The 15,250-nt window shown below is 38.7% G+C and overlaps 1 protein-coding gene across 1 annotated transcript in view; it reads right to left on the bottom strand.

Moving 5' to 3' along the window:
* Positions 1-6,941: 6,941 nt before the first annotated feature.
* LOC307132190 (uncharacterized protein) overlaps positions 6,942-15,250 on the bottom strand; it is a gene marked incomplete at its 5' end in the record, with an annotated part of 98,009 nt that continues 89,700 nt past the window's right edge. The window contains one exon of the mRNA XM_079826357.1: positions 6,942-7,897. Coding sequence (XP_079682483.1) covers positions 7,634-7,897 — 264 coding nt within the window. The 3' untranslated portion in view covers positions 6,942-7,633. The remainder of the gene's footprint in view (positions 7,898-15,250) is intronic.

The raw sequence follows: 15,250 nt of genomic DNA, 5'->3' as shown, positions 1-15,250 counted from the left end.
GTATGAAAAAAAAATGGTAAGACTTTAATTTAGGGTCCATTCTCTCTATTAACTATTAGCTTATTAGTATGCATAATAGGATATTGGCTGTTTATTATTTCGTTTCAGGGGCAAGGCCCCTCGATAAAATTTTGATTTCTATTATATGTGCATTTTAAGATGCTCTGAACGCCAAAAAATCGCCTCAATAGATTGAAAACCATGTCAGTGGGCAGATATGACTGATAAAGTTTTGCCATTTTTGTCAGTGAAGAAAGTAAACATATGTTTAACTGATGTTTATATGTTTTATGAATCATTTTCGAAGGCTAACAGGAAAGCTGGGCAACTAAATTTATTAAAATTAATTCACAATATGCACACATTCAATACTAATCTTATGCCCAATACAAGCTGAAACAAGCTGAGCTTTTTTATTTACTGAGAGCTACACATGGAATTATTAATTTAAAATATGCACACATTCATTACTATTAATCTTATGCCTAATCTGAAGAAAACAGCTTTGTTAATATGTATTGTTTGTTAATTATATTATAAATGACATTACATAGGCCTATTTCAAATCAAAATGTCGAAATTAGACAAAAGTTTATTCATTTGCGTGAATATTTTTGTCATTTGTTTAACATTTCTGACTTACAGAAGCAGCTGTCAAATATGAAACATTTAGTTTAGCTTCATATCTCGCACTTGACGTTGAGTTGAGCTGCTGAGATTTGTGCTCAGCCACACCAGCTTCTGTGAACATACCCACATGAAAAATACTATAGTATATTATAGTAAAATTACTCTAGTAAATACTACAGTGTTTTTGAACCGTACTATAGTAAAGATATACAGTAAATCAACAAAGTGTAGTAAATACTATAATAAACTACAATATACTACAATTTACTGTAGTATCTTTACTATAGTATGGTTCAAAAACACTAGAGTATTTACTAGAGTAATTTTACTGTAATTTTACTATAATATACTATAGTATTTTTCATGTGGGTAAAGCCCGCCTACTCTGATTTGATTGGTTTTCTTAAATATTTTGACATTGACGAGTGGTGACAGACCAATGAGGCTCAGATCAACACACACACCTCTGTTTCTGATGTGGCTCTGATCGCCGCCGCTGCGGATTGAAGAACACGATGATTAACACAGACTAAAAAACGGGACAAAGCCGAAGCCTCCCGCCAGTTTCGTAGGTTTTAAAGGTTAAGAACACATTTTTTAAGGGGGGCCTAAAAAGGGCCTAGTGATGCCCACGTCCATAGGGGATATTTGTTTTTTAATTTAATAATAACCCTACATATTCAATTAAGCCATACAAGGACAATAGGAGTGTCAGTCACAGGAGAGGGAAGAACAAAACACTAAACTAAAGGGATTTATCTGACAAAACCCGATGAAGCCGTAAGGCCGAGTGTGTCTGGTGGATCCGAAGTGTAGGAGGAGCCAAGACAGAGCCGACAGGTCGACATATGGTGATAGTGGGCGGCGACAAAGGAATAGTGACATCCAGATGACGACGAGCAACGGCGGCGATGATAGAGGACGTCCGAAGGCACAGACCCATAGGGACTATGGGAGGGAGGGAGGAGCCAAAGTGGAGTAGAGGCTGACGTCAGCTGGGGGAGCCGAAGGATCCCACGCACTAGCGTAGCTACGGGAAATAATTTTTTTTTTTATAATACTATTTTCTAACGTTTAACAATTCTTCAATAATTATTTTAAATGTGATTTATTTTGTCATGCATCAGAACTCTATTCTACGGAGCCCCTAGAGGGACCTTTGCAAAAAATTTAAATATACAGACTTTCGCGTACGCACAAGAAACTAATCTGCCTTATAATTATCGGTTTGCGCACAATTTGACATAGGAGACCTACACCTGTGCAAGACAGAATGCACATTTCGATCGTCTATGCCTTGTGACAGTGATGTCTATGACATTTGTAATACTGTTATGACAGGAGCACACTTTGAGTTTCCAAAGTACTCGTATCAAGCAATATACTTGCATCTAAGGAATGAGATGTTGACCTTATTGTAACCTGTGATGAGGGTGCAGATGAATAGAGGGGGTGGTGGTACCTTGTTTAATGTTACTGAGCATACGTTATTGTGTAGGCAATGCCCCTTTTTTATTACAGTTTTAACTTATTAAAGAATGAAAATGGTCATGCACTCAACATTTTGATTTGCAAAATCGTAAGGGGTTTAGAACACAGTTGGGGTCATTTTATTGATTATTATACTTTAACACAGACAATGTACTGATGACATCATCTAACAATGTTTGCAAACATAGCTACTCAAACTGACCATGTTTTTCTGCATTACAATAAAATGTAAAAGAAAAAATTGCAAAAATTTATCGAATGAATTAAAATGTCCAGTGCACAAGAAATTGTATTTTTTCTTTTAATTAATATATGGAATCATAACTAGTGTTTAACGGAAATGTACAAGACTTTTTTTATGTTTATAAAACACTTCTAAACAAGTTTTGTATAACAAGCTTAGATGACTAAATTCTAATTCTGACCACAAGACTAAATTCTAATTTTTGGAACAAAATGTTGAGTGCATGACAATTTTCATTCTTTAATAAGTTAAAACTGTAATAAAAAAAGGGGCATTGCCTACACAAACAATAACGTATGCTCAATAACATTAAACAAGGTACCACCACCCCCTCTATTCATCTGCACCCTGAGCACAGGTTACAATAAGGTGACAGGACACCATAACACTTGTCGTTTGAGAGTGAACTAAATGATAAGTGATATTATCAACATCTTCAATTCAAAACCCAGCCAACTCTGACTTGTTTAGAACAGACATCCGCCATACAAGGTAAGCTATGGGTAGGTTTTTAGTCTGGCCCGCCGCGGCATGGCAATCATATATTTGCATGTAATATTTGTGAACACGTTTTTTAATGGCAGGTTGTCGATACAGGAAATTGTGATTTCTCTTCGTGCTATAGTTATCAGGTTACAGCGTTACACGTTACAGCCACACACTTTGATGGATCGCACGGAGCTTAGTGCTTACAGTATTTAGTTTCTGCGACACTAGTAGCAATAGCGGAATTTTAAAGCAACCTTGCAAACGGTCCATCCGCGCGTCGTGCTCAAACATTACAAACACAGCTCGTACGGGGGCTTGGAAAGGCATCAACATGTAGAAGTTGACTATATTAAAAGACAATAGACAATAAAAGGTCCAACATATAGGCTACGGAATACTTTTAGCTATGTTTCAGTCTGATTTTTCTTCCAAATTAAGGGGGTAATGCGAATTATTCCGGCCCACCCACACTATTGGAGGCCCACCCATAATCAACTTTCTGCCTACGCCACTGATCCCAGGGCGCAGACGGAGAGCCGATGGAGCATAGCAACCTAGGTGATGGTTGACCATCTCATACCTAGGTGTGAGATGGTGGTCCAGTGGGTTAAACCATGGAACTGATACGCAGAAGGTTGCTGGTTCGATCCCAGCGGTCACCACCAGTGTGTCCTTGAGCAAGGCACTTTACTCCATGTTGCTCTAGGGGGATTGTCCCTGTGATAAGGTCCCTGTAAGTCGCTTTGGATAAAAGCGTCTGCCAAATGCATAAATGTAAATTGTGAAAAAAAAATGTGATGCCACGGCGACGAGCATCTGAGGTGGAGCCAGAGTGCCTGACTGAGGTGATGGAGGTTTGATGGAGGACCGAGGCATACCTGAAGGGAAGGATGAGCCCGCTGCAGCTCTAGGGGTGGAGGAACAGAGAGTAGCGGAAGATCCGCAAGTCTGTGGCGGAGGTGGGATGAAGACTGACCAAGTTGGAGCTGGAGGGACAAGGGAACCTGGTGAAGCCGTAAGGCCGATGGTGTCTGGTGGAGCTGAAAATAGCAGGAGCCAAGGCGGAGCCACAGTGACGAAAGCAGATGGATATGCTGTCTAGAAACAGCGATGAGGGTTCAGAGCAAACTGATAAATCACAGTCCACATGGTTCATAGTGCTGTCTAGAAACAGTGAAGAAGAACAAGATACATGGTGGATTAGGGTGGGAGACAATACCTCCATGCGGAAGTCAATCAGCCAGTATCAGTCTCTATTTCCACCAGTATATGTCGCGGCCTCCCTCCAGTTTAGTCCAGAGGTGTCTGGGAGCTCAGTGGGATGGAGGTAGTTTGCCCCGATCCAAAAAAAACTAAGACTTCAGGGTCTCACGGACAAAGAGGCTGGTGATGGCAAAACTTAGCTACATAATCCATTGTTGGGTCAATCATTCTGTCACCAGATGAAGAAGATGTAGATGAACTTTATACAGGATTAAAATATAATCATGGCGCATTTAAACAAAATGGCAGACAGGTGTAACAGTGTGCCCAAAAACATAGCACTAGCATACACAAAAAACGACCAACAAACACAGAGTGAACAGGGACAAACTAAATGAGCAGCTGTGATGATTAGTGCTCATGGGAAATGAGAAGTGTCAGGAAACAAAGACAAAGAACACGTGACTGATGAAAACTAACTAACAAACACAACTGAATATGTGACATACATGTGTTCATAATTCCTTTGTAATGCAGCCAGGCCAAAAATTATGTCCGCATAATTTGTCAAAGGCTGAAGATGTCGATTGTCCATGGCCATATACACTCACCTAAAGGATTATTAGGAACACCTGTTCAATTTCTCATTAATGCAATTATCTAATCAACCAATCACATGGCAGTTGCTTCAATGCATTTAGGGGTGTGGTCCTGGTCAAGACAATCTCCTGAACTCCACACTGAATGTCAGAATGGGAAAGAAAGGTGATTTAAGCAATTTTGAGCGTGGCATGGTTGTTGGTGCCAGACGGCCCGGTCTGAGTATTTCACAATCTGCTCAGTTACTGGGATTTTCAAGCACAACCATTTCTAGGGTTTACAAAGAATGGTGTGAAAAGGGAAAAGCATCCAGTATGCGGCAGTCCTGTGGGAGAAAATGCCTTGTTGATGCTAGAGGTCAGAGGAGAATGGGCCGACTGATTCAAGCTGATAGAAGAGCAACTTTGACTGAAATAACCACTCGTTACAACCGAGGTTTGCAGCAAAGCATTTGTGAAGCCACAACACACACAACCTTGAGGCGGATGGGCTACAACAGCAGAAGACCCCACCGGGTACCACTCATCTCCACTACAAATAGGAAAAAGAGGCGACAATTTGCACAAGCTCACCAAAATTGGACAGTTGAAGACTGGAAAAATGTTGCCTGGTCTGATGAGTCTGGATTTCTGTTGAGACATTCAGATGGTAGAGTCAGAATTTGGCGTAAACAGAATGAGAACATGGATCCATCACGCCTTGTTACCACTGTGCAGGCTGGTGGTGGTGGTGTAATGGTGTGGGGGATGTTTTCTTGGCACACTTTAGGCCCCTTAGTGCCAATTGGGCATGGTTTAAATGCCACGGCCTACCTGAGCATTGTTTCTGCCCATGTCCATCCCTTTATGAGCACCATGTCCCCATCCTCTGATGGCTACTTCCAGCAGGATAATGCACCGTCACAAAGCTCCAATCATTTCAAAATGGTTTCTTGAACATGATTAATGAGTTCACTGGACTAAAATGGCCCCCACAGTCACCAGATCTCAACCCAATAGAGCATCTTTGGGATGTGGTGGAACGGGAGCTTCGTGCCCTGGAAGTGCATCCCACAAATCTCCATCAACTGCAAGATGCTCTCCTATCAATATGGGCCAACATTTCTAAAGAATGCTTTCAGCACCTTGTTGAGTCAATGCCACGTAGAATTAAGTAGAATTCATTCCAGAATATCGTCCCATTAACAGGTCGAATACAAACTACAATCCACATTACAGACAGTGGTTGATCCGCAGAGTTAGTAATTTGGTAGTTTGTTTTTGTATTTTTGTCGGTAATATTTTGCTCCTGCCTTTAATAGTGCTAACAACTTGTGCAAAATATCCACATTCTTGGAAGATAATTAATTGTATAAATCAAATTATAGTACCTGATCTGATCTAATCTAAATAACACCAAATTTGCTGTTGTCGGCACACTATGTAGACAATAAAAACAATGACTTCACAAAAAAGAAGACAGAGTGAGAAAGAGCAAAGGGAGGCTAATGCCCTTCGCTGGATTCAAAGCTTCAGCGGGTAAATCATCATATAGAATAGTAATACAGTTTGTCACAGTTTAACTCCTGTAAAGTATATTTCCCGTTATAATCAATTGTCAGAGTTAATATTAGTATCTATAGCATTATGATATTTTATTAAGACCATATTAATAGTATACACAATTAAAAAAGGTTGTTCCATATAAGTTGTAGTGGTGTACAATGGGGCTAAAGGCACACCCTAAGAAAAATGTGTTTTTTAATCATGTCTAAATTAATACTTGTTCAAAAAAATATCTTTAGCAAAGTTTGCAGTATTTTCAGTTTATTTTGATGAATAAAATAAGTCATTATCGTTCAATAAATATTAAAATATGTTAATATAAAAGTATATTTTAAAAATACAAAACATTTTTAAGTAAATATTCTAAAGCTTTACAGTACTAAAAAACAATAAATATATTTGTATTATATAATATGATTATTATCATATTTTTAAATCTGATGGTTTCATTATAAATATGATGGACTAAGGTGGACACCCAATCTAATATATGACATTTACCATCTGATTCGAACCATGTCATTTCAAAAAATGGAAAACTCAGCTAACTATTTATTATCATTGTGCCTTTACCCCAAATACCATACTTTTACATATTCTTCTGTTATTGAAAAACGGTTGTTTTATTTACTTTGAACAAAAATGAAAATCATAAACAAGACATTTGTCTCAAAATATATTCAATTATTTTAGCAATTCTCATTTGATACTTAAATCTACAAAATTTTTTATTTTTTTTTAAACCCATTAAATATGAGGTCAAATTAACGCAGAATCAACTTTTTGGAAGCATAATTACAACAACATAAGTTGAATTAGCACTAAAGCCTAACAATTGTATTTACAATATGATTGTAAAAGGTTTGTTATTCAATCTTTACATTAAGTGTCCCTTTTTTCGGTTTGGGCCACTGCCCTTCCAAATGTCTGTGCACAGCCCTGATCTTGATAATGTCAGATCACTTTGATAGAAAGGGATGTAATGGATTACAATCAACCAATCAGCGGTTAGATTTAATTACACAATTAGATAATACTAATTTAGGTCAACCAATGACCAATCAATGCTTCATTGTGTTCAGTCTGTGGTGTCAAAGGTCACATTAGCAATTAAAGAACAAACACTTCAGCAAAACATGCTCAGCTCAAAGTGTCTGAATCATTTTAGTCCCAAATCTTTATCAATTTTACGAATATTTGGGTATAATATGTCACAGTTTACTTTATTTTGCGATCCTCGCTTACATAAATGGACTATATAGCGTCTGAATAATTTTTGGTTTGAATGTATATCTATACATTTCTTGCACAGTTTTACTTCAGTTTGCCTTGTTTTGAGAAAGATTTAAATTTTAAATTGACTGAAAAACAAATAGTGTTTGAGTTTGTTCATTGAATGTCTGTCATGGGTGCTGCTCCGCTCCTGACGTTACTATGACCCTGAGAGGCTGCTCTTCCAGCCTGCAGTAACACACGGATGGTGGTCTGTTGGTTTTCCGATCCCATGTGTGTGAAAGCGTGGTGTGGTCTCTCCCATCTGCTGGATGCAGCTCATTAGGATGCCATAGAGATCCCTTCCAAAACAAACCGGTCTGCGCTCAGAGAATGGGGCTGGTGGTAAACACCAGCGAGACATGACAGCTTCACTCTCACTATCGATAAATCCTCTCGGCTTCACCAGCCGGCGTGCGCACACCTGTAAGAGAGAGAGAGAGAGAGAGAGAGAGAGAAAAAAATGCAAGCTGTCCCATGACTCAATGATAGCAGATGAACCAGAACCAGAACAACAGTGAAAGATGATCAATCCAAACAGCCTCCATTCCACAGCCAATACCCTCATGCAGTGTTCCTTTTTACATTATCTTAAAAGATATGCTATTATTTTATATTATATTATTCTACATATGACTTTATGTCTCAGATGCAAACAGAGGCATGCATGCTCATATTGAGATCTTGCAGATTTTGAAATCTGAGGACGGTTTGAGACGCTGAGATCTATCCTGATTCTCTTGAGCGGACACATGTGAGTCACTCCATTTAATCTTATTTATTTAGGATTAAAGATGGGACTTACTAGGGGATTGTATTCCATGAACTGCACTGCAAAAATTCAGTTTTAGTCTTGCTTTCCTTAATCGGAGATGTTAGGTAGAATGATAGTCTGTTCACTTTCATTGCATCTTTTTTCCCCAATGTAATAAAAGTGAAGGTAACACTGCAGATTAGGGGCCAATTCTCACTATTAATATTAGCTTATTAATACTTAGCACGGTAGTTGTTAATATTGGGTATTCGGTAGGATTAATGGATATAGAATACGGTCATGCATTAATATTTGCTTTATAAGTACTAATAATCTGCAAATATTCTAGTAATATATATTTTCAGCCATTGTAAGAGCTATGTAAGAGTTCATTCTGCGGTCTTGTTAAAAAGGACACTTGGTGGCGCTATAACGGTTAAAAGGATGTCAAAATGATGTTTTTCTATGGCAAACCCCATGAAATGGCTGAATTCTCTTCCTGCCTGATTATCATACAACTTAACAAAATCGGGCGTGTGTATTCGTCACATGATCCTAAAGAAGCTTGGAAATGTTTATGGACGTCGGGCCATTGGTGACGCTTTAACTGTTATAAAGGTGAAAACCGCTCTATATTATCCTAATCACATTTAAAATGACTGAAAATGGTCTGTTCTGTGGAGAACTTCACCAAATTAGCTGAGCACATGTGCCATATTATTCTAAAGAAGCGTGCAAACTTTTACGGAGATTGGGCTGTCAGGAGAGGTATTACAATTTAAAAGGTAACATTTTTTTTTTTTTTTTTACATTTCCATGATAAATGAGCTGAAAATACAAAAATCAATCTTTTTCCTCTCTGATGTACATGTTAAAAGGCTTGATAAAGTAACCTGCATCTCAAGCGTCAAGTGCTGAGACTAGGGATGAAACGGTATGGAAATTTAACATCACGATTATAGTGACCCAAATTATCACGGTTATCAATATTATTATTGTTCAAACGAGATGAAAGTGTTCGAAAAGACCAGATGCACTCACTTAAAACATTTCAACAAGATTTATATTTGAAAATCAACAAACAACAAATAACTAAAGCAGCTCTATGCACTTTTTTAAGCTAGATTCTGTGGGATTTCCTTCCTTAATGGCCGTCGTCAATAGCAACGCATAACGCATAAATAATAATTTGTCGTAAATATAATCTCTAATATTATCTCTGTAAATATATTCTCATGCAATATTCTCATCAGTGTTCAGCAATGATGCATTTAAATCTAGCATATTTTGTGTTAGAGCCCAAACAGTATCCAAGTGAAATAATGCATATCCATATTTCCATATGATTTGACAGTTTATTATATTAAATATCAAAACGTGTGCATCATACCGGACACCTAAATGATCACTTTACAGTCAGTTTTATGACTGTCATTCTCTTCAAATGCTATTGAAGTTTGAAACGTGTATAACGTTACCAATGATGTGTGTAACTTTAGAGACGGTCCCTAAATTCACCAGCGTTATGCCAGTCATATCAGATGCGCTGTAGCTCTGCTGTGTTTGTTTGAAACTATTTTCGCTGCTGAAATAGAACAGAAACAGTCGATCACTGTATGATGAATGAATCTCCTGCATACATTATACGTTTATCTCTGCTTTGAGTTCAGATTTCAGCGAGTGAGCGCGGCGCGCGCTCTGAACGAAACTCCAGCTAATCTGAACGCCTCTGATTATGAGACATTGCATTGCATATAAACTCAATAGAAACACGTGTGAGTGATTATAATGCGCAACGCGATTATAACAGATGGCTTTTGAGAAGACTATAATAAGTTCAACAGCCAGAGTGAATAGTGTGCAGCCGAAATAACGTTACACCCGCAAATGGCGGTTGTTAATGTCAAGCCCTGATTATTATCCCTTAAATGTCGCCCTAGTCTTGACTGAATTTATTCGTTCGCTTCACGTTATTATTTCCCAGACGTAGTTTTGATATTGAGGTAAAAGTCCACTTGCCTTGCGTTCGTAGTTTTGAAGTGTTTTCCCTATTACAGCGACTTTATTCTGGCATGTTCTGCAGACAAGGTGATCATCATAGATTAAGTTTCCCTCAGGACTTTTGTAAAAGCCAAAATATGACCACGCCTCAGATTTGGTCCTTTTAGAGTCTGAACAATCCCCCGAGTGCTGTCACTGCCTTCTGCCATTTATTCTCATTCAAAAAACAGCGGTGCGTTGCGCCAGACTGACGCTGACTGGTAAAGATGCACCGCGAGTTTTCACAACCGTGATAATCACACACGGTTTTAATGATAATAAAATTTTATACGATATTACTAACCGTCACTAAATTTTATCGTGGTTTATCGTGAAACCGGTAATCGTTTCATCCCTAGCTGAGACCCTATAGTTTTTTTTTCATAGGTCTTTTTAGGCACTTTTTATTGGGGGTTCAAGCACAAAGTGCTGAAACTCTATTGTAATTGTTAAATTGCCCATGATGCAGCATTCTCCATCTAAAACTAATCGGGCAGACCAAACCGTAAGTCGCAGAGACTTGAAACTTTCAGGGCTGGTAGTACTCACACCTCCTACAACGTCACTGAGGCGCGTCCCGATCGGCCTGACGGGGGCGCTACAGCAGTCAAAGTATGAAATGGCTCATAACTCCTAAACCATTAGGAATAGGCTTATATCGTTGGAGTCCTATATCGTTGGAGTCCTATATCTATCGTTGGAGTCCTATATCATTGGAGTCCTATATCGTTGGAGTCCTATATCTATCGTTGGAGTCCTATATCATTGGAGTCCTATATCATTGGAGTCCTATATCGTTGGAGTCCTATATCTATCGTTGGAGTCCTATATCATTGGAGTCCCATATCGTTGGAGTCCTATATCGTTGGAGTCCTATATCTATCATTGGAGTCCCATATCGTTGGAGTCCTATATCGTTGGAGTCCTATATCTATCATTGGAGTCCCATATCGTTGGAGTCCTATATCGTTGGAGTCCTATATCTATCGTTGGAGTGCTATATCTATCATTGGAGTCCTATATCATTGGAGTCCTATATCGTTGGAGTCCTATATCTATCGTTGGAGTCCTATATCATTGGAGTCCCATATCGTTGGAGTCCTCTATCTATCGTTGGAGTCCTATATCTATCGTTGGAGTCCCATATCGTTGGAGTCCTATATCGTTGGAGTCCTATATCTATCATTGGAGTCCCATATCGTTGGAGTCCTATATCGTTGGAGTCCTATATCTATCATTGGAGTCCTATATCATTGGAGTCCTATATCATTGGAATCCTATATCGTTGGAGTCCTATATCTATCATTGGAGTCCTATATCATTGGAGTCCCATATCGTTGGAGTCCTATATCGTTGGAGTCCTATATCTATCGTTGGAGTCCTATATCATTGGAGTCCTATATCGTTGGAGTCCTATATCTATCGTTGGAGTCCTATATCTATCGTTGGAGTCCCATATCGTTGGAGTCCTATATCGTTGGAGTCCTATATCTATCATTGGAGTCCCATATCGTTGGAGTCCTATATCGTTGGAGTCCTATATCTATCATTGGAGTCCTATATCATTGGAGTCCTATATCATTGGAGTCCTATATCGTTGGAGTCCTATATCTATCATTGGAGTCCTATATCATTGGAGTCCCATATCGTTGGAGTCCTATATCGTTGGAGTCCTATATCTATCGTTGGAGTGCTATATCTATCATTGGAGTCCTATATCATTGGAGTCCTATATCGTTGGAGTGCTATATCTATCATTGGAGTCCTATATCATTGGAGTCCCATATCGTTGGAGTCCTATATCGTTGGAGTCCTATATCTATCATTGGAGTCCTATATCATTGGAGTCCCATATCGTTGGAGTCCTATATCGTTGGAGTCCTATATCTATCGTTGGAGTCCTATATCTATCATTGGAGTCCTATATCATTGGAGTCCTATATCGTTGGAGTCCTATATCTATCGTTGGAGTGCTATATCATTGGAGTCCCATATCGTTGGAGTCCTATATCGTTGGAGTCCTATATCTATCATTGGAGTCCTATATCATTGGAGTCCTATATCGTTGGAGTTCTATATCATTGGAGTCCCATATCGTTGGAGTCCTATATCGTTGGAGTCCTATATCTATCATTGGAGTCCTATATCGTTGGAGTCCTATATCATTGGAGTCCTATATCGTTGGAGTCCTATATCTATCGTTGGAGTCCTATATCATTGGAGTCCTATATCTATCGTTGGAGTCCTATATCATTGGAGTCCTATATCATTGGAGTCCTATATCGTTGGAATCCTATATCTATCGTTGGAGTCCTATATCATTGGAGTCCCATATCGTTGGAGTCCTATATCGTTGGAGTCCTATATCTATCATTGGAGTCCTATATCATTGGAGTCCTATATCGTTGGAGTCCTATATCTATCGTTGGAGTCCTATATCATTGGAGTCCTATATCGTTGGAGTCCTATATCTATCGTTGGAGTCCTATATCTATCATTGGAGTCCTATATCGTTGGAGTCCTATATCTATCATTGGAGTCCTATATCGTTGGAGTCCTATATCATTGGAGTCCTATATCGTTGGAGTCCTATATCTATCGTTGGAGTCCTATATCATTGGAGTCCTATATCGTTGGAGTCCTATATCTATCGTAGGAGTCCTATATCATTGGAGTCTCATATCGTTGGAGTCCTATATCATTGGAGTCCTATATCTATCGTTGGAGTCCTATATCTATCATTGGAGTCCTATATCATTGGAGTCCTATATCGTTGGAGTCCTATATCGATCGTTGGAGTCCTATATCTATCGTTGGAGTCCTATATCATTGGAGTCCTATATCATTGGAGTCCTATATCATTGGAGTCCTATATCGTTGGAGTCCTATATCTATCGTTGGAGTCCTATATCATTGGAGTCCTATATCGTTGGAGTCCTATATCTATCGTTGGAGTCCTATATCTATCGTTGGAGTCCTATATCATTGGAGTCCTATATCATTGGAGTCCTATATCATTGGAGTCCTATATCATTGGAGTCCTATATCATTGGAGTCCTATATCATTGGAGTCCTATATCATTGGAGTCCTATATCATTGGAGTCCTATATCATTGGAGTCCTATATCACTGGAGTCCTATATCGTTGGAGTCCTATATCACTGGAGTCCTATATCGTTGGAGTCCTATATCGTTGGAGTCTTACATCGTTGGAATCCTTGGCTCAAGACGGACAAAATGCATGCCTCATATTTGCTTGCCCTTGTGGCGCCAAATTCGAGTAATTTGTTTGTTTGTTTTTTGTTGAGAAACCTACTTTTGCTAACTACTCCCAGGTTTTAAGCCCAATCGGAACCAAACCACTGCAGAAATGTTCACTGGAGAGAGAGAAAAAAAAAAATCTAAATTTCGATTCATGGTCGCTAAGGGAAACCAAAACGTCCAATGTGTCCAGGGCCACTTTTACTAAAATGGTTATAACATATGAACGGAACGAGACATTTTCGCTAAACTCAGATCACATATGTTTGAACTCAATCTGAAGTCACATGAAAAGAATTGCAGCGCTTAGACACTTGGTTGAGCTATAACAGGAAAAAAAATCATGAAAATGGCTATAACCGCACACAACCTTTAATCAGATAATGATTGTTATGCAGTGTCTTTATCCAGGCTGCCATGATAGTCTATGAGAACATTGGCATATCTTAAAAAAACTATGTATGCATCATCGGCACAATGCCCTGAAGGAGCCGGAGAAGTTTCAAGCCAGTGTTTTTCACGGGAGTCTCCTGAATCCTTGCTGAGTCCAACAATACCAAACATGTCAGGTTTTGCCTTATGGTTTGTGAAACGTGTCATTTAGCGCTTAAAAAAGCATTTGTGATTATCTACGTTAATCCGATCGAGACAAAACCACCACTGGAAATTTGAAAACATAAGTCAAAAGCTAAACAATAAATGTCCAAATGTCAAAATTATGATAGGAACTGACAAAAAAATCCAATCAATGTCGCCCATGGATCATTTTTATTCTCTCATCAATATAAGAGTCTATAACTTCAAAACAAAATGAGATATTTAAAATAAATTTGACATATGTATGGGCACACTCTGAGGACACTTAATAAAAGCAGATCTGGCAAGACGTGGCGCTATAACTATCAAAAAACTTTAAAAAAAAAACATTTTTCCTTGGTAAATTGCCTATATTGGCTGTAAATGGTCTTTTACATCTATAATCTAAGTTTATTTGGATCCCCATTAGCCACTACCACTAAGTAAAGAGGAATTACTTTCACCAAAATGTACTTTAGTTTTTTTAATGAAATCAAAGTCCATAAAACATGCCTGGCCTGGCTTATCTGAGGTTTTTGAGCTGGTTTACTGATGTTCTTGCTGGCTGACTGGGAAGTTTTGCTGGTTAAGCTAGTTAAGAAGCCCAATGGTGACACAAGCATCCCATAATGATGATGACCAGCGTCCAAAACACAACATCAGCATAGTGGATATGAATTAAACAGGCCTCGGAGAAAGGATCCATATTTAAATTAGTTCTCTGACATTAAAACATGAGAACATCTGAATTCACAGCCCAACTGAAACCTCTCGGAGCCCAGAAGGAATATTTCAACATTTATGAGCACATCTCCACTTTCAGCTTCGGACCTCTCCTTTACTGTTGTCAGCTCTCCAGTTTCAGAGAATCAGCAGCACACACTTAAAAAAAAGTGAATTTCTCTAAACATGGAAAGCGGCCGTGCAATCCCAAACACACCGGGATTTGTCCTCCTAAAGCCCATGTAATGGAAACAGACCTCCTGCTGTCCGCAGGTGGAGACATGGTTAACTGCCGCTTAGTTATAATCATCATAGTCAAAGCCACCTGCTGTCACACACTCTTATGTAATTACAATGGGTTTTAATGCTAGTTTTAATCTTTGATTTCATACAGTACTTTTTAATTGAGAAAAAAATAGCAAA

The sequence above is a fragment of the Gobio gobio genome (assembly GCF_949357685.1).
Source record: "Gobio gobio genome assembly, chromosome: 10".
NCBI classification, from domain to species: Eukaryota; Metazoa; Chordata; class Actinopteri; order Cypriniformes; family Gobionidae; genus Gobio; species Gobio gobio.
Note: the sequence above shows the minus strand (reverse complement) of the source record. Positions and strands in the feature narration are given on the sequence as shown.